General features: G+C 46.9%; 1 protein-coding gene across 8 annotated transcripts in view; it reads left to right on the top strand.

The window, feature by feature from the left end:
• Positions 1 to 27,302, top strand: part of LOC140384654 (serine/threonine-protein kinase BRSK2-like) — a 1,379,643-nt gene that overhangs the window by 1,077,846 nt on the left and 274,495 nt on the right. For all 8 annotated transcript variants that reach the window (XM_072466558.1, XM_072466560.1, XM_072466561.1 and 5 more), the window contains exon 6: positions 9,685 to 9,718. In XM_072466558.1, the coding sequence (XP_072322659.1) occupies positions 9,685 to 9,718 (34 nt within the window). The remainder of the gene's footprint in view (positions 1 to 9,684; positions 9,719 to 27,302) is intronic.

Raw genomic sequence — 27,302 nt, forward strand, 5'->3', positions numbered from 1 at the left:
CCGTGTGGAGCTTGCATATTCACCCCCACAACCCAAAGACGTGCAGGCTAGGTGGATTGGCCACGTTAAATTGCCCATTAATTGGAAAAAATGAATTGGGTACTCTAAATTAATTTTTTTTTAAAGAAAAAAAAAGATTGATGACATGTTTAGGGAAATGTTCAGATACTCAGTGCCAGATACTTGCTCATCAATTCGTCACTCTCTGTGCCTCCTTGTCTCAAGGTTTTCTTTCATTTCTGAGAAGATGGTCAGGCAGGAAGAAGAAACTGTTGATAGTCCCAATCAGATTCTCCCATACGTTGTTCAAATTCTTGTGGGCTTCTGTAATATTCCATCTGTCCTCATGTCAAGCCCTTTGCGCCATATAAATTAAGAATCTAGCCATTACTTTCTTCACACTGTAACCGATTTCTTATTCCCTGCACAAGATTGTATTATGCCACAAGTTAATAGCCAAATTACGAAGAAATTATTCTTTAGATTCCACTGGCATCTTTGGTTCTATCACTGCATAATCATTATCCTGAGCTTGCTGGTTTCCATATAAAATGGGTCTCCACATCCAAACCAATTATTCTCTTAATAACTTTTAAAAGCTTGGGACACTTCTCCCTCCCCCAACAATTATATTTTTTTCAAAGAGCAGAGCCTTATCCTCGTTTCGCTGCTTTATCATCTAAGACCTTGAATCAACTCAATTCATTTTTTAAAAACCTGTTATAATGCCTCTGTCTTTGCATAGTAAAGCGACTAAACTGTATGGCCTTGCAATCTGGCCATGCCTATTTTTGACTGCAGCTAGTTCTCCACCCAGCTTCAGTGCACATAGATTATATGGTGTCTTGCGATTCACTAACATTTAAATGGATGATTAGTACGATTTCCCTCCTTCTCATCCAGATCACCCTGCCTCACTATTATCCTGCTGTAACTGCCGAAGAGCATGACCAGATAACCTAAAACAGGATCGAGAATCACATTTGACCCCCTTATGGTCTATAATTGTGTTCCATTGAGCCAACATCTCCCATTAATCTACCATCAGAGCCTTCAGCTCTCTTGCCTCTTCACTCTGTTGGTCTCCCTCAAATTCCCTTTGCTTCCTATATCCCTTGCCATCTTTAACAAGCCACCACTTTAAAAATAGGTTTATTTTACAATGCTTTTAACCATCTCCATTGATTTCCCCTTCTCCCCTTGTTCAAATTTGACATCAATCTTAAAGCACTTTGGAATGTTTTACTAGGATGTAGGTACTGCGTAAATGTAAATTGTTACTGCCATGCACACATCCCAGGAATGAAATCAATCAGAGTTAACCACAGATGGTTAACTTTAAAGAATCGGATAATCAGAATCTGGGGCGGGAATCTCCGACCCCCCGCCGGGTCAGAGAATCACAGGGGGGGCGGCATGAATCCCGTCCCTGCCGGCTGCCGAATACTCCGGCGGCGGGGTTTTGGCTGGGGCGGGAATTGCGGCGCCGGTCGATTCTCCGGCCCACGATGGGCCAAGTGGTTGCCCGTTTTCGGCGGGTCCCGCTGGCGTTAATCACAACAGGTCCTTACCGGCGGGACCTGGCTCCATGGGTGGCCTGCAGAGTCCTCGGTGGGTGGGGGAGGGGGGCATGGGGGGATCTTGCCCCGGGGGGTGCCCCCACGATGGCCTGTCCCGCGATCAGGGCCCACCGATCCGCGGGCGGGCCTGTGCCGTGGGGGCACTCTTTCCCTCTGCACCGGCTGCTGTCAACCTCCGTGATGGCCGGTGCGGAGAAGAACCCCCCTGCGCATGCAGTGGGATGATCATACGCTGGCACTCCCATGCATGCGCCAACTCACGCCTGCTGGCCGATGCCCTTCGGCGCCGGTTGCCGTGGCGTCAAGCCCTTCCGCGCCGGCTGGCGCGGCGCCAAACACTCCGGCGCCAGCCTAGCCCCTGAAGGTGTGGAGGATTCCGCACCTTTGGGGCGGCTCGACGCCGGAGTGGTTTACGCCACTCCTCGGCGCCGGAGTGGCCCGTCCTGCCGGTTCACGGAGAATCCCGCCCCTGAACTTTCCAGTTTTCCATTCATAGAATTTACAGTGCAGAAGGAGGCCATTCGGCCCATCGAGTCTGCACCGACCCTTGGAAAGAGCACCCTACCCAAGCCCACACCTCCACCCTATCCCGATAACCCAGTAACCCTACCCAACGCTAAGGGCAATTTTCGACATTTAGGGCAATTTAGCATAGCCAACCCACCTAACCTGCACATCTTTGGACTGTGGGAGGAAACCGGAGCACCCGGGGGAAACCCACGCACACATGGGGAGAACGTGCAGACTCTGCACAAACAGTGACCCAAGCCGGGAATTGAACCTGGGAACTTGGAGCTGTGAAGCAATTGTGCTATCCACCATGCTACCGTGCTGTGGAAAGCCAAATGAACCAAGCGATGAAACTCCAAATTTCAACTTTGTGGCAGCCAAAGTCCACTTGAGGTCAAAGGCCAATGAAGATCCTTGAGTCGAATTGAAATGTTTATTCGAATGTTGTTTGAAGCAAGGAGTGCAAATCGCAATGGAAACTGAAGCAACAGCTTGCCGAGGTTGTCAACAGTGAGTCGAAAGACAAATTGTTACTTTTGTGATGACACTCCTGAGATTAATTTGTCGACTAATGGAATCTAGAAAGAGTTAGTCCAAATATAAATGAGTGATGATTTGTCCTAGTGAATGGGTGAAAAATTGGATTCTTGTGGTACGGTGATTTTGAGATTCTATAATAATTAATCACAGTTCTTTAAGAAAGTTAATAATTAAATGAACAATTAAAAATGTGATGAATGTCTGGTTGTTTCAATGTTTTTAAACATCCTTTTGCTGCTAGCTAAACTTCAGGGTAGAGCAAGCTGCAATAATCTCTCTCCGAATGGAGCTATTCATCAGAGTAAATGATCATTGGATGTAAAAATGAATATTCTCATTACTCATTGATAATGAATATTCAAGTGATCAATTTTTGTGCGCTGGGGAAAGTGGAAAGCTGTGCAGCTAAGTTGCAGGTTCTTTGCTGTGAATTGCACCAGGGTGAAAACTGCTTCAAGTAAGCTTGCTGCACATGATGTGGAGACGTCGGCGCTGGACTGGGGTGGACACAGTGTGAAGTCTTACCTGATGAAGTAACAGCGCTCCGAAAGCTAGTGATTCCAAATAAACCAGTTGGACTTTAACCTGCTGTCGCAAGACTTCATGCTGTACTTAGCGCAATTTTGACAGTTACTAGTTGGGTTACGAGAGGGGACAACCTTTTATTTGTTTCTGTCGGAATTTGTTTGTTCACATAAATCTTTGGAACCATTAAGGCAAACGAATGTTAGTACCGGGAAATTGAATATTTCAATTCCTAATACTTGGTATCTGCATTTTGCAGTCCCTGGCCAGACAAAGCATGTTTATATTCAGATTCAGCTCACAATATCCAAGAATATTCCTCCGTTTCAACCACAAAAAACACTCTCTTATATTCCATGACATTGTGCATGGGCTTTCCACCAGTAGGAATCTGATTGCAACTGCCCAAATTTATTTTACATGGGACCCTTGGCAGACAGAAGAGGCTGGTAACTCCCACTGAATTTCTAGTGCCAAATCTGGGAAAGCTGGTCCGCCCATTAATACTCTTCCTTAATATGAAAGCAAATTACTGCAGATGCTGGAATCTGAAACAAAACCAGAAAATGCTGGAGAATCGCAGCAGATCCGACAGCATCTGTGGAGAGAGAAGGGAGCTAATATTTTGAACCTGGATGACTCTTTGTCAGAACTAGAAAGAACTGGAAATAGGATCAGATTTATACTGTTGTGGAGGGGGGGGGGGGGGGGCCGTGGTGGCAGGGGGAGGCGCTGGAGCAGTGGGGCATCAGGGGGGCATATGGTGACATCAGGATTGCCGCCGCGCCGGTCGGGGCCCATTGATAGCACCACCCCCCCCACCGGCGATTTTCCAGGCCCCGATGGGCCAAGTGACTGCCGAGTTCAGCCGAGTCCCGCCGGCGTGGGTCACGTATGGTCCCACACGACGGGACCTGAAAGTTCTGAGTGCGGAGGACATCCTGGTGGAGGGTGGCGGGGCGTCCGACCCCAGGGGGGGCAGCCTCCACGGAGGCCTACCGTTCGGCGGGCGAGCTGGTTCCGTGGGGGCCTATGTTCCTCCACGCCGGGCCCCTATAGAGCTCCGCCATATTGCCCGGGGGCCAGCGTGGAGACGGGAACCCACACGTATGCACGGAATCACGCCAGTCATGCCGCACATGTGCGGAATTATGCCGGATGTGCCGCACATGCGCGAACTCGCGCCGGCCGTAGCGCGCATGCATGAACCCGCGCCGGCTGGAGCTGCGGGGACCACTCCGCCGCCTTCCTAGCCCCCTAGGAAGGGGACATACCTGATGATCGAGGACTGTTGATGCCAGAGTGGTTGGCGCCGCTTTTCACGCCGACGTCAGACCTTGGCCGCGGGATTGGTGAATCCCGGCCAATGACTTTCCCAGCGATCGGAAATAACTGAAGGACGTGATTTCACATTTTAAGACTTTTAGTGTAACAGCCAAACTAAAATCAACATAGATGAGGCATTATTTAAGAAGCAACTAACACACAAAATTAAGATGTGAATATGCCGGCGTTGGACTAGGGTGAGCACAGTAAGAAGTCTTACAACACCAGGTTAAAGTCTAACAGGTTTGTTTCGAATCACTAGCTTTCGGAACACAGCTCCTTCCTCAGGCAGCCCACACGGAGAATCCAGCCCCAGGCATCCGTAGATTTTTTGGTCCTGTCTGAAGGTGTTGCTGGTCCGATTGCTCCGCAAAAGCCATTCTCTAATAGCTTGATGATTGTTAGAGAGTTAGAATTTCATTTATTTAATACTTAACGTGGAAGATATTAATATCTGACCATTCAGTGACAATGAACGTAAAAGTGACAGAATTGTATTTTCAGGTCTTGAATGAAAGTCAATAAAAGGCAAACTATGCAGCACAACTACCATTTCAACAGTGCATTCTCTTCTAAAAGCCAATATGGTGACATCAGTTTCACAAAGAACACTAATTTAGTAGCAGTTATTAACTATGCATCCAGTTTACTGGATAGTTAACTTACTAATTTTAAAGTAATGATGTACAGTAAAGTGCACTTTCAATTGTTGGAGTCACAATGATTTTCTGTAGCAATTATATGCTGTTAGATGTACATTGGGAAGGTGATTTGCAATTAGGTGTTAACTGACCATCTGCCTGGACACCAATTAACTCCAAGCCTCTGTACTGAAAAATGCATCAGTTATTTCTTTTGCACTAGGGGAGCACTTTACATCCATTATCACGATTGCAAAATGGGGCGGGCAAGCCAATTCATTAGTGCGCAGTTTGAGTGTCATTCCTTCTGGACAATTATCTCAGCAAATACGCTGATGCTGGGGATTCTCACGATCTCCTACTTATAACCTTCCTTTTCCATATTTTCGACCCCATTGCATTTGCAAGATGACGTCCTGTGGTTTGGGAGAAAAACACCACGATCCCATCAGCCCCATTTTCTCCTTGAAAAATGACAGCAAGGTGATGAAGTTTAAAGGTTTAAAATACATAGCAATGCAAATCGATCAGTAACATGAATGGATCATTGTGAATGACTATAATTTAGTGGCCATTACTGAAACATGGTTAAAGGATGGTCACGACTGGGAGTTAAATATCCGAGGGTATCAAACTATTCAGAAGGACAGAGTGGATGGTGAGGAAGGTGGTGTAGTTCTGTTATTTAAGGATGACATCCGGGCAACAGTAAGGGATGACATCAGTGCTATGGAGGATAAGGTTGAATCCATTTGGGTGGAAATCAGGAATAGTAAGGTGAAAAAGTCACTGATAGGAGTAGTCTATAGGCCACCAAATAGTAACATTATGGTGGGGCAGGCAATAAACAAAGAAATAACTGATGCAGGTAGAAATGGTACAGCAGTTATCATGGGGGATTTTAATCTACATGTCGATTGGTTTAACCAGGTCAGTCAAGGCAGCCTTGAGGAGGAGTTTATAGAATGTATCCACGATAGTTTCCTAGAACAGTATGTAATGGAACCTACGAGGGAACAAGCGGTCCTCGATCTAGTCCTGTGTAATGAGACAGGATTGATTCAGGATCTCATAGTTAGGGATCCTCTCGGAAGGAGCGATCACAATATGGTGGAATTTAAAATACAGATGGAGGGTGAGAAGGTAAAATCAAACACTAGTGTTTTGTGCTTAAACAAAGGAGATTACAATGGGATGAGAGAAGAACTAGCTAAGGTAGACTGGGAGCAAAGACTTTATGGTGAAACAGTTGAGGAACAGTGGAGAACCTTCTAAGCGATTTTTCACAGTGCTCAGCAAAGGTTTATACCAACAAAAAGGAAGGACGGTAGAAAGAGGGAAAATCGACCGTGGATATCTAAGGAAATAAGGGAGAGTATCAAATTGAAGGAAAAAGCATACAAAGTAGCAAAGATTAGTGGGAGACTAGAGGACTGGGAAATCTTTAGGGGGCAACATAAAGCTACTAAAAAAGCTATAAAGAAGAGTAAGATAGATTATGAGAGTAAACTTGCTCAGAATATAAAAACAGATAGTAAAAGTTTCTACAAATACATAAAACAAAAAAGAGTGGCTAAGTTAAATATTGGTCCTTTAGAGGATGAGAAGGGAGATTTAATAATGGGAGATGAAGAAATGGCTGAGGAACTGAACATGTTTTTTGGGTTGGTCTTCACAGTGGAAGACACAAATAACATGCCAGTGACTGATGGAAATGAGGCTATGACAGGTGAGGACCTTGAGAGGATTGTTATCACCAAGGAGGTAGTGATGGGCAAGCTAATGGGGCTAAAGGTAGACAAGTCTCCTGGTCCTGATGGAATGCATCCCAGAGTGCTAAAAGAGATGGCTAGGGAAATTGCAAATACACTCGTGATAATTTACCAAAATTCACTAGACTCTGGGGTGGTCCTGGCGGATTGGAAATAAGCAAACGTGACACCACTGTTTAAAAAAGGAGGTAGGCAGAAAGCGGGTAATTATAGGCCAGTGAGCTTAACTTCGGTAGTAGGGAAGATGCTGGAATGAAAGCGGGCAGTATAATCAAAGATCCCTCCCACCCGGCTTACTCACTCTTCCAAACTTCTTCCATCGGACAGGAGATACAGAAGTCTGAGAACACACACGAACAGACTCAAAAACAGCTTCTTCCCCACTGTCACCAGACTCCTAAATGACCCTCTTATGGACTGACTTCATTAACACTACACCCTGTATGCTTCATCCGATGCCAGTGCTTATGTAGTTACATTGTATATGTTGTGTTGCCCTATTATGTATTTTCTTTTATTCCCTTTTCTTCTCATGTACTTAATGATCTGTTGAGCTGCTCGCAGAAAAATACTTTTCACTGTACCTCGGTACACGTGACAATAAACAAATCCAATCCAATCCAATCCAATCCAAATAGCGAGGCATCTGGATGGAAATTGTCCCATTGGGCAGGCACAGCATGGGTTCATAAAGGGCAGGTCGTACCTAACTAATTTAGTGGAATTTTTTGAGGACATTACCAGTGCGGTAGATAACGGGGAGCCAATGGATGTGGTATATCTGGATTTCACGAACGCCTTTGACAAGGTGCCACACAAAAGGTTGCTGCATAAGATAAAGATGCATGGCATTAAGGGGAAAGTAGTAGCATGGATAGAGGATTGGTTAATTAATAGAAAGCAAAGAGTGGGGATTAATGGGTGTTTCACTGGTTGGCAATCAGTAGCTAGTGGTGTCCCTCAGGGATCAGTGTTGGGGCCACAACTGTTCACAATTTACATAGGTGATTTGGAGTTGGGGACCAATGGCAAAGTGTCCACGTTTGCAGACGACACTAAGATAAGTGGTAAAGCAAAAAGTGCAGAGGATACTGGAAGTCTGCAGAGGGATTTGGATAGGCTAAGTGAATGGGCTAGGGTCTGGCAGATGGAATACAATGTTGACAAATGTGAGGTTATCCATTTTGGTAGGAATAACAGCAAAAGGGATTATTATTTATATGATAAAATATTAAAACATGCTGCTGTGCAGAGAGACCTGGGTGTGCTCGTGCATGAGTCGCAAAAAGTTGGTTTACAGGTGCAACAGGTGATTAAGAAGGCAAATGGAATGTTGTCCTTCATTGCTAGAGGGATGGAGTTTAAGACTAGGGAGTTTATGCTGCAATTGTATAAGGTGTTAGTGAGTACCTGGAGTATTGTGTTCAGTTTTGGTCTCCTTACTTGAGAAAGGACGTACTGGCACTGGAGGGTGTGCAGAAGAGATTCACTAGGTTAATCCCAGAGCTTAAGGGGTTGGATTACGAGGAGAGGTTGAGTAGACTGGGACTATACTCGTTGGAATTTAGAAGGATGAGGGGGGATTGGAGAAACATATAAAATTATGAAAGGAATAGATAGGATAGATGCGGGCAGGTTGTTTCCACTGGCGGGTGAAAGCAGAACTAGGGGGCATAGCCTCAAAATAAGGGGAAGTAGATTTAGGACTGAGTTTAGGAGGAACTTCTTCACCCAAAGGGTTATGAATCTATGGAATTCCTTGCCCAGTGAAGCAGTAGAGGCTCCTTCATTAAATGTTTTTAAGATGAAGATAGATAGTTTTTTGAAGAATAAAGGGATTAAGGGTTATGGTGTTCAGGCCGGAAAGTGGAGCTGAGTCCACAAAAGATCAGCCATGATCTCATTGAATGGTGGAGCAGGCTCGAGGGGCCAGATGGCCTACTCCTGCTTCTAGTTCTTATGTTCTTATGTAAATATGTTTTTCTATGCAACGTGGGACAACTCGGCAGAGTTTGACTGGCACAACCAGCCACTTGTCAAGACAAAGCCCCCAGAGGCCGACAGGGGCTACAAGTCAGCAAGTCACACTGGGCCAGGCCTCCGAGCTGCTGGTCACGGACTGCTGCTACCTGTGCACCCTTTTGCAGCACGGTAGCACAGTGGCTAGCACTGTTGCTTCACAACGCCAGGGTCCCAGGTTCGATTCATGCTTGGGTCACTGTTCGGAGTCTGCACGTTCACCCTGTGCCTGCGTGGGTTTCCTCCAGGTGCTCCGGTTTCCTCCCACATGTCCCGAAAGACGTGCTTGTTAGGTGAATTAGACATTCAGAATTCTCCCTCAGTTTACCCGAACAGGCGCCGTAGTGTGGCGACTAGGGGATTTTCACAGTAACGTCATTGCAGTGTTAATGTAAGCCTACTTGTGGCAATAATAACGGTTATTATTATATCTTGTAAAATAAATCAAAGTTGACAGGGGTCAGGGAAAAAACCTGAAAGGAAATTGCCTCACAGCCAACACAAAACACCTCTGCAAGTTTGGAAGAGTGCACTGTGATTATTTTGCATGGTTTACGTCAGTACAACATTAAATTCTGCCTCGTGCATGATTTACAAATTCAGCATTGATGCTCCTGGGACCTGCTGAACAATATTTTTCCCATTTTTCTTCTGTCATCCAATTCCAAGTACATTAATCTTCAAACTATCTTTGAATACATGTTTGCAATATATATCACTTGTCTGTGGCAGCATGATGAACTAACTGTGGTGCTTTCCTTTCTTTTCTAGCTCACCTCATTACGCCTGTCCTGAAGTCATCAGGGTAAGCAAGGAACAACTTAATAGCCGTTCCTTAATTTTAATGTAAACCATAACGAGGATAGCGATAACCTGTTCAACCAAAAATTGGAAAACTAATGTTTTCATATGTCACCACATCTTGTGTAATGAAGCATGAAAATACGTTATGTTTTTAAGGGCTCAAAGTACAAGAAACAAACAAGGTTAAAAATGGATATTTAATGCAATAATGAATTTCTTTCAGATGCTACACATGATTCATATCTTGTTTGGTTTGGTGCTGGAAACATTTTTGGGGAATCGTAGGAAATCAGATCCAGGTCCTTTGCTCCTGTTTTATCTTTCGTACTCCTCGCTATTCCTCCCGAGATAGCTAATCTTGTTTCTTCACGACCTTCTACTGCTGGTCCAGTAGCTTTTCCTCCACCCTTCCTTGATTCACATGAAAGTCATCCATAGTCTATTCACTAGAAAGGGCACTTATACCTATTGTGGTACTGCAACGGTGCCATCCTCCATCGTTATCCTGGTCCTTCAGCAAAGAAATGAATAATATATCATCCCTGTTACTGGCTGAGGATGGAGATCCATACTCATTGAGAAATCATTGTGAGATGGAATTTAAAAGATCTTTGAAGTGAAATCAGTTCAATACTGTCAGTTGAGGCTAGGGAGCATAAACTAATGGGGAAAAAACATGCCAATTGTTGTCCTTCTAGAGATGCCGTTGGCGGGTGGCGCGGTGGTTAGCACTGCAGACTCATGTGCCGAGAACCCGGGTTCGATCCTGGCTCCGAGTCACTGTCCGTATAGAGTTTGCACATTCTCCCCGTGTCTGCATGGGTCTCCAGATTACTAGTCCAGTGATAATGCCATCATGCTCTCGCCTCCCACAATAATGATGGTGATGGCAAGTCAGTGACAGTGGTGCAAAATGGTAGCCAAGAGCACACTCTTACGGTATAAAGCAAAATACTGCACATGACAGAGATTTTAATTCTGGAAACATGCAACCGGTCAACCAACCCAGAAATTTGACATTTTTGCATTCAATGTGCTCAAAAACTATCAACGATCGATCATTTAACATCAAATTATCTCATTTGGATTGAGTTTGATTGAAGAGTGGCCTGTTTTGCCATCTTTGACATCAAATGGCAGAAGACACTCAAAGGAATCGAGCATGCTCAAAGTTATCCAGTACGTTCAGGGCTATCCAATAAGCTCAGCATTGAAATATACAGGAAAATTAATTACTTAAATAGTATCTGAATTTATTCATTTTTTTCATTGAGACTAAAAGCCTTTCTTCTATACAGCACATGCTTGAGAGCACTAGCAAATCCCCATCAGTTCTTAATTAATTTTAGTCGCAGGGTCTATACTTTGCACCCGATTCGCTAAGTCTCAGGAGCTAAACTCCTATCCCCCAGTCTCCGGGTCTAAAGTCTCCCATCCCGCCTCCAGTCTCCAAACATTTACTCCCTCCTTCCCTCCAGTCTCTAAACTCTACCCTCCTCCCTCCGGTCTCCATACACTCTCTCCTTCTCTCCCTCCAGTCTCCAGGCTCTCCCCCTCCTCTTTCTCACCAGTTTCCAAAGTTTTACCCTCCCTTCTATTTTCCAAACTATTCTTTACCCCCCCACCCCACTCTACCCCCCCCCCCCACCCCCTGCCAACGCCACCCCCCCTCCCCATCCAGTCACTGAGCCTTGGGCTCCGCTGTTGCCACTAAACTCTTTCGTACTGCCGAAATCCCAGGCCCGCCAAAATCCCTGCCTCAGGCCCCACCAAAACCCAAAGCGGAGGGAGGGGGTGAGAGATGGGAACGGGGGGAGGAGGAGAGAAACGTAAGAGAGAGGGGGAGAAGGGGGAAGGAGGAGAGGAGAAAGAAGGGGAGGGGTAGAGGGGGAAGAGAGAGCGTCAGAGGGAAAAGAGAGGAATAGGAAGGGTAGATGGTGGGGGGAAGGAAGGGGATAGGATTGGAGGGGGAGAGAGGGAGAGGATGGGACCAGGGAATGGGGAGAAGAGGAGGGAGAGGGGGCTGCACAAGTTATAGGTTATGAAAAAACTAGCTGATTAAAACATGTGAAAACTGCTTTTTCTAAAGTTAACTCAGTTTTAGGATATTTGAAACTATCGAAATTCAGAAATATGGAAAATAAACTCTGATCAGTTTTGGTGTCTGAATGCTTAGGTGATATTGCTAACCACAATCTTTGAGCACTGCGGTTTGAGAGCAATTGATGACAATGGATGCAATGTTAAATGATTATTTTGGTGCAACAGTTGACATCAAATGATAGCTCTCTAATTGTTTTTGAGTGCCAGGGTGCCCAGGTGACACTGCCAGGCTTGCAGTGCCAAGTTGCCAAGCTGGCATTGTGCCAATGCCAGGGATTGGGTCCGCGGGTGTTCTGCCCATATGTGGGGTGGGCAGGGGACCCGAGGACCACCCAACAAGTGAGTTGGGGGGCTCGGGGGCTGCGCAGGGGGTCATGGGATCAGGGCAGCATTTAAAAATCGCGTCCCGATCCCTTCCTGCACTGAGGAGCTCCGCTTGGCTTCAATGGAAAGAAATATCCCCAAGGCCCACAAATGCAGCTAAGTGCCGTTGAATAGCGGTCTCCACTCTGATGTGACAGCCGTCGTAAAACACCTCGCCAAACGTGCCCACGATCACACATTGACATCTTTCTGGTGAATAACGCCCATGGTGTATTCTCCATTTCAAACCAGATTGCTTGTCAATCAGTGATGGAGAATGTGTACTTGTTTTCCTTTCAAAAGCAGGAGAATGTATTTCCGCAGTCAGTGCTGTCTGTATATTTAAACACCAGTGGAAAGTATGACAAGGGGAGTTTACCTATGCATTTTCGACATTTTTGAAAGCATTATGGCACTTTCTCCAATGGAACAAAGTACTGTAATGCATGTCAACACTGACACGACGGTTGTCAATGTGATGCTCAATTTGCCTTTGCAGGATAGCACCCAATATAAATCACTCTTTTAAAATGTCACATTTAAAGGTCTGAAATAAAGTCCTTTTATACTTACCCCTCAATATGTTGCCAACTCCTTAGCAGGCCTTCCACTGTTGTCACCAACTCTCCAAGTTTGTGCATTATTCATTGGGCTTACACAACCTGCACCAGCACATAAAAATAATGTGTGGGATGATATAAAATGTTCCTGTGGTCCTCACAGTGGAAACATCAAGCACACAAGATGTATCCATACATCTTGCATCCAGCCCACGACAAGGTCACAAGAAAGTAGATGGGGGTCGAGAAATCAGAGGAAAATAATTGTTTCTATCTATTCCCGACCTGTTGGGAGATGCACTTACATTGCGAGATGAAAATCTGATCCCTAATATCCAGTTCTTCAGCCTAAACAGCCATCCTTGAGGAGCAAGTATGCTTCTTCTGCCTCAATAAGAGCCAACCAAGGTTTTCCACCCCCATCCCTAAGATTTACCTGCAAGTCAGCTTAATATTGGAGCTGTTTAAAACTCCCACGACCCTGACTACCTTTTTAATGCAGATAAGGCCGAAATACAGGTGACACGGTAGCATAGTGGTTAGCACAGTTATTTCACAGCTTTCCTCCAAGTTCTCCGGTTTCCTCCCACAGTCCAAAGATGTGCAGGTTAGGTGGATTGGCCATGCTAAATTGCCCTTAGTGCCTAAAAAAGGTTAGGTGGGGTCACTGGGATACAGGGATAGGGTGGAGGTGTGGTCTATCCCCATAACCCAGTAACCCCACCCAACACTAAAGGCAATTTTGGACACTAAGGGCAATTTAGCATGGCCAATCCACCTAACCTGCACATCTTTGGACTGTGGGAGGAAACCGGAGCACCCGGAGGAAACCCACGCAGACACGGGGAGAACGTGCAGACTCCGCACAGACAGTGACCCAAGCCGGGAATCGAACCTGGGACCCTGGAGCTGTGAAGCAATTGTGCTAACCACTGTGCTACCGTGCTGCCCATGGCACCAAGGGAACTCTCCTGCTTCTCTTTGAACGTTGCCATGAAATCTCTTATATATCCACCTGATCCGGCAGACACGGCTTTCGTGTAATTTTTTATTCAAGGAGCACCTCCAATAATACAGCAGTCCTTTAATACTGCACTGAAACACCCACCTAGATTACTTACCTTTTAATTCAGTCTTATTGGATCAGCTGCACTGGAAAGGTTGACATTTATTTGCTATTCCTAGTTACCTTTGTGAAGGTGGGGGTACATTTCCAACTTGAACCACAGCAGTCCATGTGGGTTGAAGTAATCTGACAATGTTGTGAAGCAGGGGTTTCGATCCAGGAACAACCAATGAATGGTGATATGCGCAAGTCAACACGGTGTATCACTTGGAAGGGAATTTGAAGGCGATGGTATTTCCGTGTACCTGTTCATTTTGTCTTTCTGGGTGGTGGATATTTGGAGGTACTACCAATGGATCCTGATGACACACTGTGGTACAGCCTGTGGATAATGCACAATGAAGCCACGATGCACCATTGACAAAGGGACTGGCATTTCCAAATGTATGCAAGGCGGGGGTCCCGGGATTCCGTTCCGAATCCCGCTTTCAGGTGGCCACCTTTAGCGAGTTGCCCAAGACTGAGGTCCAGGTGGTTGGCCCCCCCACCATGCAAATCCTGCTCAACTCCCCTGTCCCCCCACCTTCCCTGCTGACAAGGACATCCTGCATCCAGCCCCCCACCCCCCTGCGCCCACCACCACCACACTGGGAATTGCAGAGTCATCCCCCCACACACACACATGTGTGCAAAAAACCAACCAAACACCCACCCTCCCCCATATAAGACACGCCCATCAGACCTCTATATCGGACCGCCTTAACCAATCCCCCCCATCAGAACCTCCCTCTCCCTCCCATCAGACCCTCATATCAGGGGCATGACCTTTTTTTGAACAGATCTGTTGAAAGGCAAGGTGAAAAGTGGGTTACATCATGCGGGAGAGTGACTTGTGCACATCGGGGTCCACCCCCTTCCCACCACGATATTATCCTTCCCCACTTTGTTTCTCCCTGCTTGTGAACCAATCCCTCGCCTCCCAAACGTCCCCCCCCCCATCCCACCTGCCCGCCCCCAGGCTTCCCAATCCCTCCCAAACCAAAATTCTGGAATTGCCTCTCTCCGGTAGCCATGTTCCTCTTCATCCCAGGGTATTGTTGCCATCCCAGCAGCATCCACTATTGAGTTCTGGTGCTGCTGGGTCTGCCAGGGCTGTCGACCAATCAGATTGGTCAGTCGCTCTCGAGGGTGGGACTTCTTCCACTGAAGAGTGGAGCTCCGACTCTCAGCTTGGTTGGGCCACCCGGAACACATTACCGCTGTGGGGTGGCCTTTTTAATGCCAGTCTGTTTTGGGAAGGAAGGGCCTGTAAAATCCAGTCCCTAATCATTATTGTTTATAGCTGCCATATTTCGCTGTATTAGAATATTGAGTACACTTCAGGACCACATCATCAACTACGTAGAGGCTTTTATGATTCTTCCTTAAATTGAATTTTGCAATGCCTGAGCAGTTGTGCATTCTCAAACAATTTCTGGAACACAGTGATATAGATAGTTTTGTATATACTTCATGCTTTGAGCAACTGAAAATTCACTTCCTCCTACCAAATTGTATTTAGTGCTATAAATGTTGGCTCTTCACCATCATCCTACATATTACTTGTGATTGTTGGTTTTCTGTCCAGTTTTAGGATAAAATTCAGAGCCTGTATTTCCCTCTGAATTTCTGGCTGGATACGCCCATAATCTGGGCATCAACAAATTCTGTGGATGGAATGAGGGCAATGATTGCAGCGTTTCAGTCTACAATACGCCCACGTCTCCTCCACTTTTCTTGTCCATCAAATCCTCTGTTCAAAGGAATTTCATCCACAAAATTGGTCATGTTCCCAATTCTTCCATATGAGTAAATTCTGATTGTATTTGTTCGGAGTGGAGGGGGGGGGGGAGAAAGGAGGGGGTAGTTGGGGGGGGGGGGGGGGGTCCGCAGGGGCAAGTGAGTGTGCTCTCAACACTGAGAGCAGTAGAAAACTTACATTTTCTCGGGTCTTTTAATTTTTCAGCTTTTTGTTTTAATTATCACCACTGAGACCTGCTCTGTATTTTATGTTTCTCTTAATGAATTTGAAGATGTGGGTGGAAGGCACATTAAAAATTGAAATGCAGGTTCTTACACATACTGTGCCTGATGTGCCTGAATGATTGATTGTTGAATGGGTTGAAACTTAAATCTTCAGACTCAGCGAAGTAATGTACTGGTGTGAGTTTGGCATTCACTCGAGCCCGGATTATTTATGCTGATATGTGCCTGTCTTCAATTCAGACATAATCAAATGCGGTTGGCGGGGTGGGGTGAGACACACACACACATGATATTTGAGTGTAACTTAGCATGTGCAAAATGGATGCAACATTGGGCTCATCTTTGGACTGAACTTTCAGGTTGTCTGCCCAAGGAGAATACTCCAAGCACAGATACTATATGGATTTTATTCTGCATGTCTTATTCCAATCTGGCTGTTGCCTACACTTGATTAAGGAAAACATCACAGAGCTAGAAAGAGAGAAAGCCTTAGGGGTTAAAGTCAATCTATTTGGTTGCAGTTATGTAATGTTAAAGGAACTTGTAAGCAAATTGCTACATTTTATAGGCCACCAAATAATGAGGAGAAAAAGGAGCAGATTTGCAAGGACGTTACTGAGGTATAAGAACAACAGAATAGTGATGATGGGAGACTTTTAATTACCGTAGCCTTGAATGCAACAGTGACTGTGATAAGGGCAAAGAAGGGGTGGAATTTCTGAAGTGAGCTCAGGAAATCCTCATGATGAGCAAGGGGCGGGATTCTCCACCGGTGGGATGCTCTGTTTTGCCGGCGCCCGGGGGTTTCCCCGACGGTGTGGGGCTGCACCACAATGGGAAACCCCATTGATCGGCCGGTGCAACAGAGAATCCCGCCGGCGGGTCGAGGCAGATGGGGAATCCAGCCCATGATTTTCTTCCAAACAAGAAAGAAGGTGTGCAACAGCAACGTGCTCCAGATGCTGGAATCTGAAATTAAAAACAGAAATGCTGGAAATACTGAGCCGGTCTGGCAGCAATTGTGCAGAGAGAAACAGATTTAATTTTCAGGCCTCTGACCTTCCATAGAAGAAAGGAGGCTTTACTGGTCCTGGGAAATGAAGCGACCGATTGAAGAATGTCATATTGGGGAACATCTAGGGAGTAACGATCATAATATGACAAAATTTAGATTGGTTACTGATATGGAGCAATCTCAAATTAAAATACTTAACTCGAGGAAGGCCAATTTCAACGAAACAAGAAGGGACCCGGCTAAGGTAAATAGGAGTCAAAGATTGGCAGGTAGAAATAATGGAGCAATGGGTGACCGCTAAAGAGGAGATGGTTCAGGTACTGTCTAGGACTGAATATAAAAGTGCGAAGAGAAGAAGTAAAAAGAGAACAAAAGAGACAAAGAGGCAGAAGAAGAATGAATTTGCAGCCAACATAAAAGGGAATATTAACAATAAAACAATGTTAACCAAGGGAAAGGACTTTAGCAAAACTGTTATAACAAGGAGGTTGTCAGAATACTGGATGAAATAAAAAATATTTTTTTTATTTCTAAGATTGGGGCACCCTTTCCCCAATCTCGGGAGAAGGCTCTATCAGACCCTGCCTCAGCAGTATGATGGTTTGAGACACACGTGCAGCATTTCTTTTCACGAACATATGGAGAGAAAGGTCGGCTGTGCAGCTGGCGAGCTGCACACTGGTTTTCTCACCTGGTCCAGAACTTAGAAATAAAAATGGACAGTTTCACCCATTCTAACCCTGTTCCTCTTTCTCCACAGACGCTGTCTGACATGTCGGGTATTTCTCGCATTTTTTGTTTTATTTAAAATGCACAATGGAAAATGATAGTGATGAGCGATTGCTCTAATCAATGTTTATATGTAGTTTTTATTTTCCTCTCTTTGCTTTTCCTCACTTGGTGCACAAGTCTCAACTTAAGCTGACACTTACTAGAAGATTTCGATAGATTTATTTCAAAAACTATTGGTCACAACTTGCCTTATTGAAAGCCATAGATAATCTTGGTGGTTTGAAAAGGACAGGGCGATAAATCCTTTCAGTAACTGATACTAAACAGAATTCAAATAGTTCGCTGTCACTTTTTTAAAAAGATAAATCCGGTATACAGATGGATATATTGCATAGCATGTTTGTATTTCAATTAAATGGATTGGTTTCTTGCTTAAGAAACGATTAAACGGCAATTGATTAATTGTTGCGATAAAGTATTGGCTTTAGCTGGAACCTGATTTGTGTGTGAGCCAGGTTGTAACCTGCTACTAACAGTGACAGATTTAAAGAAATCAATGCCAGCTTAAATCTTGGATGAGAAAGCTTCCTTTTTGCCCAATACAGATGCACAATAATGCTTGTACGTAACAGGCAGCGTTCTTTACTCTCTGGAAAGTTAGAACCTTAGAACTACAAAAAAGTTAGGGAGCAGAACGAGGCCATTCAGCCCATCTTGTCTGCGCCGGGCAGAAAAGAGAAAATAGAAACTTGCCACTCATTTAAATCCCATTTTCCATCAGCTGGTCCAGAGCCTTGTAGGTTACAGCACTTCCGATGCACATCCACCTCCTTTTTAAATGAATGAGCGTTTCAGCCTCAACCATCAACTTATGCGGTGAGTTCCCGTCACCAATATATACACCTTATTAAAATCCACCTGCATATTCTGTGACTCAGGAAGAAGGAATAACATATAAATGCAGAGTAGGCCATGGACAAAGTGCTCGACAAGAAATAGGAACAGGAGTAGGCTGCTGCACCATTTAATAAAATCATGGGTGATCTAACACTCATTACGTCCTTTCCTGCCTTATCTGGGCGGCACGGTAGCACAGTGGTTAGCACAGTTGCTCCACAGCTCCAGGGTCCCAGGTTCGATTCCTGGCTTGGGTCACTGTCTGTGTGGAGTTTGCACGTTCTCCCTGAGACTGCGTGGGTTTCCTCCGGGTGCTCCGGTTTCCTCCCACAGTCCAAAGATGTGCAGGTTAGGTGGATTGGCCATGCTAAACTGCTCTTAGTGTCCAAATGAAAGGTTGGGTGGGGTTACTGGGTTATGGGGTAAGGTGGAGGTGTGGGATTAGGTAGGATGCTCTTTCCAAGGGCCGGTGCAGACTCGACAGGCCGAATGGCTTCCTTCTGCACTGTATATTCTATGATTCTATGGTCTCCTTATCTCCTGTGAAGATGCACTTTTACAGACTTCATCAGTGAACACAGAAGGTATTTATTGATAAGAATTGTACGGCAGCCTCATGGCTGTAGCTCGCTTGCAAAATGCCTCTGCCTAGGGGTCCCTCACCATGGGGTGAGCCCACACTTTGAGTCCCAATTGGTCACACAGGCCATGTGACCCTTACTCCGCTGTGTTGTCCTTAAAGGATCAATCACCACATCTTTGCAGCACTTAATTCCCAATCCCAGATCCCACCAAGCCCCAATTCACTATGAGGGTGTCCCGCCCCGCTCCCCAAGCACCCCCGCTCCCCCCAACAGCCGTGCAGGGCACCCTCAGCCTCGTGCAAAATGTCAGCTTGGCAGTGACAACCTGGCATCCTGGCAGTGCCCCTGTCAGCTGGCAGTGTCACCTTTCATTTGATTTGATTTATTATTGTCACATGTATTAGTATACAGTGAAAAGTATTGTTTCTTGTGTGCTGTACAAACAATGCATACCGTACATAGGGAAGGAGGGAGAGACTGCAGAATATAATGTTACAGTTATAGCAAGGTGTAGAGAAAAGATCAACTTAATAAGAGGTGAGTCCATTCAAAAGTCTGATGGCAGGAGGGAAGAAGCTTGAGTCGGTTGGTACGTGACCTCAAACTTTGGTATCAGTTTCCTGACGGAAGGAGGTGGAAGAGAGTATGTCCGGGGTGCCTGGGGTCCTTAATTATCCTGGCTGCCTTTCCGAGGTAGCAGGAATTGTAGACAGAGTCAATGGATGGGAGGCTGGTTTGCGTGATGGACTGGGCTTCATTCACAACCTTTTGTAGTTTCCTGCGGTCTTGGGTAGAGCAGGCTCTATACCAAACTGTGATACAACCAGAAAGAATACTTTCTATGGTGCATCTGTAGAAGTTGGTGAGGGTCATAGCTGACTTGCCAAATTTCCTTAGTCTTCTGAGAAAGTAGAGTCGTTGGTGGGCTTTCTTAACTATAGTGTCGGCATGGGGGACCAGGACAGGCTGTTGGTGATCTGTACACCTAAAAACTTGAAGCTCTCGACCCTTTCTACTTCGTTCCCATTGATGTAGACAGGGGCATGTTCTCCACTACGCTTCCTGAAGTCAATGACAATCTCCTTCGTTTTGTTGACATTGAGGGAGAGATTATTGTCGTCGCACCAGTTCACCAGATTCTCTATCTCATTCCTGTACTCTGTCTCGTCATTGTTTGAAATCCGACCCACTACGGTGGTGTCATCAGCAAATTTGAAAAACGAGTTGAAGGGGAATTTGGCCACACAATCAGTCATCGGTGTGCAAGGAGTATAGTAGGGGGCTGAGGACACAGCCTTGTGGGGCACCGGTGTTGAGGATGATCGTGGAGGAGGTGTTGTTGCCTATCTTTACTGATTGTGGCCTGTGCGTTAGAAAGTTCAGGATCCAGTTGCAGAGGGAGGAGCCGAAGCCAAGGCCACGGAGTTTGGAGATGAGTTTCGTAGGAATGATGGTGTTGAAGGCTGAGCTGTAGTCGATAAATAGGATTCTGACATAGGTGTCTTTGTTATCTAGGTGTTCCAGGGTAGAGTGCAGGGCCAGGGAGATGGCGTCTGCTGTGGACCTGTTGCAGCGGTAGGCGAACTGCAGTGGATCAAAGCAATCTGGGAGGCTGGAGTTGATTTGTGCCATGACTAACCTTTTGAAGCACTTCATGATGATGGATGTCAGAGCCACTGGACGATAGTCATTAAGGCACGCTGCTTGACTTTATTTTGGTACAGGGATGATGGTCATCTTCTTGAAGCAGATAGGGACCTCAGATTGTTGTAAAGAGAGGTTGAAGATGTCTGCGAATACCCCCGCCAGCTATCCACGCGAGACCTGAGTGCTCATCCGCGTACCCCATCCGGGCCAGTGGCTTTCCGTGGGTTGACCTTCGAGAAGGCTGCTCTGACGTCTGCAGTGGTGATCTCAGATACAAGTTCATCCGTGGCTTCTGGGGTGGAGAGCTCTCTCTCGCTGACCTCAAAGCGGGCATAGAATGCGTTGAGCTCAGCAGGGAGGGGTGCGTTGGAGCTGACGATTTTACATGCCTTCATCTTGTAGCGCGTTAAGTCTTGCAGACCTTGCCATAGTTGGCGGGGATCCGTGTGACTAACCAGGGACTTGAGCTTGGTCCGGTACTGTCTTTTGGCATCTTTGATGGATTTCTTTAGATCATATCTGGCTTTCTTGTAGAGGTCACGGTCGCCTGACTTGAATGCCTCAGACCTAGACTTCAGCAAGCAGTGGATATCCCTGTTCATCCAGGGTTTCCGGTTGGGAAACACGTGGATTTGCTTCTTTGGCACACAGACTTCTACACACTTACTAATGAAGTCAGTTGCTGTAGTGGTGTACTCGTTCAGGCTGGTCGCAGAGTTTTTAAATACTGACCAGTCCACTGACTCTAAGCAGTCCCGAAGGAAATCATCCGATTCCTCAGACCAACAATGCACGACTTTCTTTGACGGATACTCCCGCTTCAGTTTTTGCTTATCAGTCGGGAGCAAGAGCACAGCCTTGTGGTCAGATTTGCCAAAGTGTGGGCGGGTGATAGAGTGGTAGGCATGTTTGATATTTGCGTAGCAGTGGTCCAGGATGTTTGGGCCTCTGGTGGAACAGGTGATGTGTTGGTGGTAACTTGGTAGTACACTCTTGAGCTCGGCCTGATTGAAGTCCCCAGCTGCAATGAACAAGGCATCAGGATGTTTAGTTTGAAGGCTATTTGTGGTGGTGAATATTTTGTCCAGTGCGATTTTCACGATCGCATGGGGTGGGATGTAAACTGCCGTCAGGATAACGGAGCTGAACTCCCGCGGAAGGTAGTAGGGGCGGCATTTTAGCGTCAGGTATTCGAGCTCCGGGGAGCAGAAACTCGCCAGCGTTGCTACATCTAGGCACCAGGAAGTGTTGATTAGGAGGCAGACCTCCCTTGCCTTGCCTTGCCTAAGGCTGCCTTACAGTCCATTTGGTGGATTGAGAAGCCCTCTGGTTGTAGGGCACTGTCCGGTGAAGCAGGAGTGAGCCATGTCTCCGTGAAACAGAACACACAGTAGTGCCTTAGTTCTCTTTGAAAAGTGAGTCAGTCTTTATGTTCGTCTAGCTTGTTTTCCAGAGATTGGACATTAGCTGGGAGTAAGCTGGGCAGAGGGGCTTTGGGACCGCGTTGTTTCACTCTCACCTGCAGACCTGCACGTTGTCCACGCTTCCTCGAGTGACAGCTTCTTTTCGAGCCTGGGAGACGGCGAGAGTATGCAGTGTTAAGGGAATAGTTGTGTCCAATGAGGTTATTCACTCTGGTCAGTGTGTGGATGGAGGATTTGTTGCCTTGCTTGCGGTTCCTGCGTCGGTAGGTGGGTCTGCGCGGTGGAGCGGGCCGGGTCGCTGTTGGGCTGCGGTTTATCTTCACAGGTTGGTGGATGTCCAGATCACGCTCCGGCGCGGATGGGGGTGAAGGCCGGTAAGCGGATGACGTCTCTGGGATCGCGGTTGCGGATGTGGCGATGGCTGGGTCCGTGTGTTGGGGTCCGCAGGATCCTTTCCGGATCGCGGTCTTCCTTCAGAGGACGGAGGATCTCTAGACCTGCAAGTAAATTTAAAAGAGCAGTATTAGTGATTGTTAGGCTGTGGGAGTTGATTTTTAGGCGTGTGGGGCGACTGCAGAGAGGGGCAGTGGAAGGAGTGCTTGGGGCCGGCAGGGGGTCACAGCTCTCCGGGTCAGTGGGGTTGGAAGCTAGGGGGGGAAGGGCTGCAGCTGCTGTGATGCTGGTCTGGTCATTGGAGAGCAGCAGAGTGGAGGCACCGAGGCACCTGAGTAGTGCCATGCTGGTACTGAAATGGCACTGCCAGGGTGCCAGGCTACTAGTGCCAGGCTGGCAGTGCCTGGGTGGCACCAGCAGCGCCAGGATGTCACCCTGCACAGAGGGCAAGCTCCTGGGGGCCTCCAATATCCTGGGTGACATCCAGAAGTGCAGTTCCATCTGGCCTCCATCTGAATTTCCATTCACATTAGCCACTTCCCCACAGTTGTCCCTCTCAACTCCATCTGAATGAAGCGCCTCAACCCTTGAGATCCTCAGCGGCAGCATGACTCCCCCCCCCCCCCCCCAGCGATAAGGAGTGAAGGCAGTTGAGTGCATTCAATGGACCTGCATTCTGACCTCACGGGCGACGAGACGCTGCCACCCGTCATCTACTGAACGGGGTTACTGATGAGCGACTTCACCATAATACCTTCCATCGGGGGCTTCACCTGTGTCACTTCTCTTTTATGGAGACGTGAGAATTAACTTTGGAGTTCAATGCTTGGGGACTTGGTCAAGGGTTAACAATTGGGTAAATCATGCACACTCATGCATTGCAATCTGACTAAATGGACACAATTGACTTGTCAGGGAAGGGTCAGGGAGGCTTCCCCTAGTGGCAGGCGAGGCAGTTTTGGGTTGCATATCTCAGGAAGGACGTGCTGGCCTTGGAGAGGGTCTGGAGGAGGTTCACAAGAATGATCCCCAGAATGAAGGACTTGTCATATGAGGAGCGGTTGAGTACTCTGGGTCTGTACTCGATGGAGTTTAGAAGGATGAGGTGGGATCTCATTGAAACTTACAGAATACTGAGAGGCCTGGATAGAGTGAATGTGGAGAGGCTGTCTCCACTGGTAGGAGGGACTAGGGCCCGAGGGCACACCTCAGACTGAAGGGACGATCTTTTAAAGCTGAGATGAGGAGAAATGTCTTCAGCCAGAGGATGGTGAATCTGTGGGACTCATTGCTGCAGAAGGCTGTGGAGGCCAAGTCACTGAGTGTCTTTAAGACAGAGATGGATAAGTTCTTAATTGGTAAAGGGATCAGTGGTTCCGGGGAGAAGGCAGGAGAATGGGGAAGAGAAGCATATCAGCCATGATTGATTGACGGAGCAGACCCAATGGGCTGAATGGCCTAATTCTGCTCCTATGTCTTCTGGCCTTTTGGACTCTGCTCAAGCAGCTCATGCTTGCAAAACTCATAACATAGTGTCCATTAAATGTGATTCAGTGATTGGACAACACCTAGTAAACAATCCAGCAACCAATTTAAGGTTATCAGTCAGGCTCGCAATGTGGCTCACTTACATGTATTTACACTTATACTTCCTCGAAATTAACAAATCTTGCACTCATTAATCATTGTACAAAAGCACAGAAAGATAATTTAGCACTAATAGTGAATAATGCTGATGAGCTCTAACGTTCTAATGACATACATGAACTAAAGAAGTATTATGGAATCAAAAGAACATGGGCTAGATTCTCCGTTGACAGAATCCTCTGCTTTGCCGGCAGCGCACCCACGCTTGTGGATTTCCCGACGGAATGGGTGTGCCCACAATGGGAAATCCCATTGGCCGGCAGCCGGATAGAGGATCCCGCAGCCAGCGATGACGCGACGCACCAGAAAAAGGGTGCGGCGGGACGGAGAATCCTGCCCCATATTTTTGAGTTTGTTAACACACCTCACCTGGGGGGCGAGATTCTCCGACTCCTCGCCGGGTCGGAGAATCGCTGGGGCCTGGCGTGAATCCCGCCCCCGCCGGTTGCCGAATTCTCCACCACCGGATATTCGGCGGGGGCGGGAATCGCGCCGCGCCGGTTGGCGGGCCACCCCCCGTGATTCTCCGGCCCGGAAGGGCCGAAGTCCCGCCGCTAAAATGCACGGGCGTGATCGGGGCCCACCGATCCGCGGGCGGGCCTGTGCCGTGGGGGCACTCTTTCCCTTCCGCCTTCGCCACGGTCTCCACCATGGCGGAGGCGGAAGAGACTCTCTCCACTGCGCATGCGCGGGAATGCCGGCAGCGCCCGCTGACGCTCCCGCGCATGCGCCGCCCGGAGATGTCATTTCCGCGCCAGCTGGCGGGGCACCAAAGGCCTTTTCCGCCAGCTGGCGGGGCGGAAATTCGTCCGGCGCCGACCTAGCCCCTTAAGGTTGGGGCTCGGCCCCCAAAGATGCGGAGCATTCCGCACCTTTGGGGCGGTGCGATGCCCGACTGATTTGCGCCATTTTGGGCGCCAGTCGGCGGACATCACGCCGTTTCCGGAGAATTTCGCCCCTGATCTTAGTTTCTCAAAGTACTTCATGAATGCTTCAGCACGATACCCTATCTCATTGGATAGAAGGTTCAATAGCAAATCATTGATAATCAGCATCTTACACACAACTAACAATCACACTGAACCCTGTAACCATATTGAATAAGACAAAAAAATAGCAATAGAGATGTGCTGTGTGAATATAAAGAACTGTGTGTATCGGTATGCTGAGGATCCTAGATTGGCAGTATCTATTTTTTCACCTTGCCTTTTGGATTTTACAAAAGGCAAAAAGAATAACAATTAAGTCTAAATAATTCACAGCACAGTGACTATGGTGTTTGATTCAAAGCAATGATTGAAGCTTCAAGCCAGAAACTATTAGCTTTAGAGACCAAAGAATAAGTAACAGAATAATGTAAATCGGGAAAGAGTGAATGTGCGATGCCGAGCTCAGGTTTCAGAAGCGTACACATCTTTGAAGGAATGGAAAGTTGGGGTGGTGGGGCTTTTCCTAGTTATGAGCTCTTACAGAGATCTTTTTTCACTTAACTTTGCCTGGGATAAACTTTGCCTGAGTCATTGGAGACTGGACTCACGTGTAGGCCAGACCACGCAAGGATACTGCACATCCTCCCTTGAATGGTATCAGTGAATGAGTTTGGTCTTTAATGCCAACGGACTACCAGATTGAATGAATTCACTTCCATAATTACCATGCTGGGATTGTCAACTGAGCTGGAATGGATTAGATTTTGTTTATTGTCACGTGTACCGAGGTACAGTGAAAAGTATTTTTCTGCGAGCAGCTCAACAGATCATTAAGTACATGAAAAAGAAAAGCAAATAAAAGCAAATACATGATAAGGCAACACAAGGTATACAATCTAACTACATAGCCCCGGTATCGGGTGAAGCATACAGGGGTGTAGTGTTAATGAGGTCAGTCCATAAGAGGGTCATTTAGGAGTCTGATAACAGCGGGGAAGAGCTGTTTTTGAGTCTGTTCGTGCTTGTTCTCAGACTTTTGTATCTCCTGCCCGATGGAAGAAGTTGGAAGAGTGAGTAAGCTGGGTGGGAGGGATCTTTGATTTTGCTGCCCGCTTTCCCCAGGCAGCGGGAGGTGTAGATGGAGTCAATGGATGGGAGGCAGGTTTGTGTGATGGACTGGGCTGTGTTCACGACTCCCTGAAGTTTCTTGCGGTCTTGGGCCGAGCAGTTGCCCATACCAGGCTGCTATGCAGCCAGATAAGATGCTTTCTGTGGTGCATTTGTATAAGTTGGTAAAAGTTAATGTGGACATGCCAAATTTCCTTAGTTTCCTGAGGAAGTATAGGCGCTGTTGTGCTTTCTTGGTGGTAGCATCGACGTGGGTAGACCAGGACAGATATTTGGAGATGTGTACCCCAAGGAATTTTAAACTGCTAACCACCTGGTTGCAAGAGGGCTGGTTTAGCACACTGGGCTAAATCGCTGCCTTGTAATGCAGAATAAGGCTGCAGCGTGGGTTCAATCCCCGTACGAGCCTCCCCAAACAGGTGCCAGAATGTGGCGACTAGGGGCTTTCACAGTAACTTCATTGAAGCCTTCTTGTGACAATAAGCGATTATTATTATTATCTCCACCTCGGCCCCGTTCATGCTGACAGGGGTGGGTACAATATTTTGCTTCCTGAAGTCAATGACCAGCTCTTTAATTTTGCTGGCATTGAGGGAGAGATTCTTGTCGCTGCACCACTCCACTAGGTTCTCCATCTCCCTCCTGTATTTTGATTCATCGTTATTCGCGATCCGGCCCACGATGGTCGTATCATCAGCAAACATGTTGATGGAGTTGGAACCAAATTCTGCCACGCAGTCGTGTGTGTACAGGGACTAGAGTAGGGGGCTAAACACGCAGCCTTGCGGGGCCCCAGTATTGAGGACTATTGTGGAGGAGGCGTTGTTGTTTATTCTTACTGATGGTGGTCTGTGGGTCAGAAAGTCGAGGATCCAGTTGCAGAGTGAGGAGCCAAGTCCTAGATTTTGGAGCTTTGATATGAGTTTGGCTGGGATTATGGAGTTGCTAGATCATACCACAACCACTAGGCTACTGTACCCGTTTTAGATTGAATTAAAGTGAGCTATATAATTTGCCATGTAATTAAACATTTTCACGAGGTGAATCATATCATAGTAAATAATGGGCATCA

Source organism: Scyliorhinus torazame, chromosome 10 (genome assembly GCF_047496885.1).
Source record: "Scyliorhinus torazame isolate Kashiwa2021f chromosome 10, sScyTor2.1, whole genome shotgun sequence".
In the NCBI taxonomy this organism is placed as follows: domain Eukaryota; kingdom Metazoa; phylum Chordata; class Chondrichthyes; order Carcharhiniformes; family Scyliorhinidae; genus Scyliorhinus; species Scyliorhinus torazame.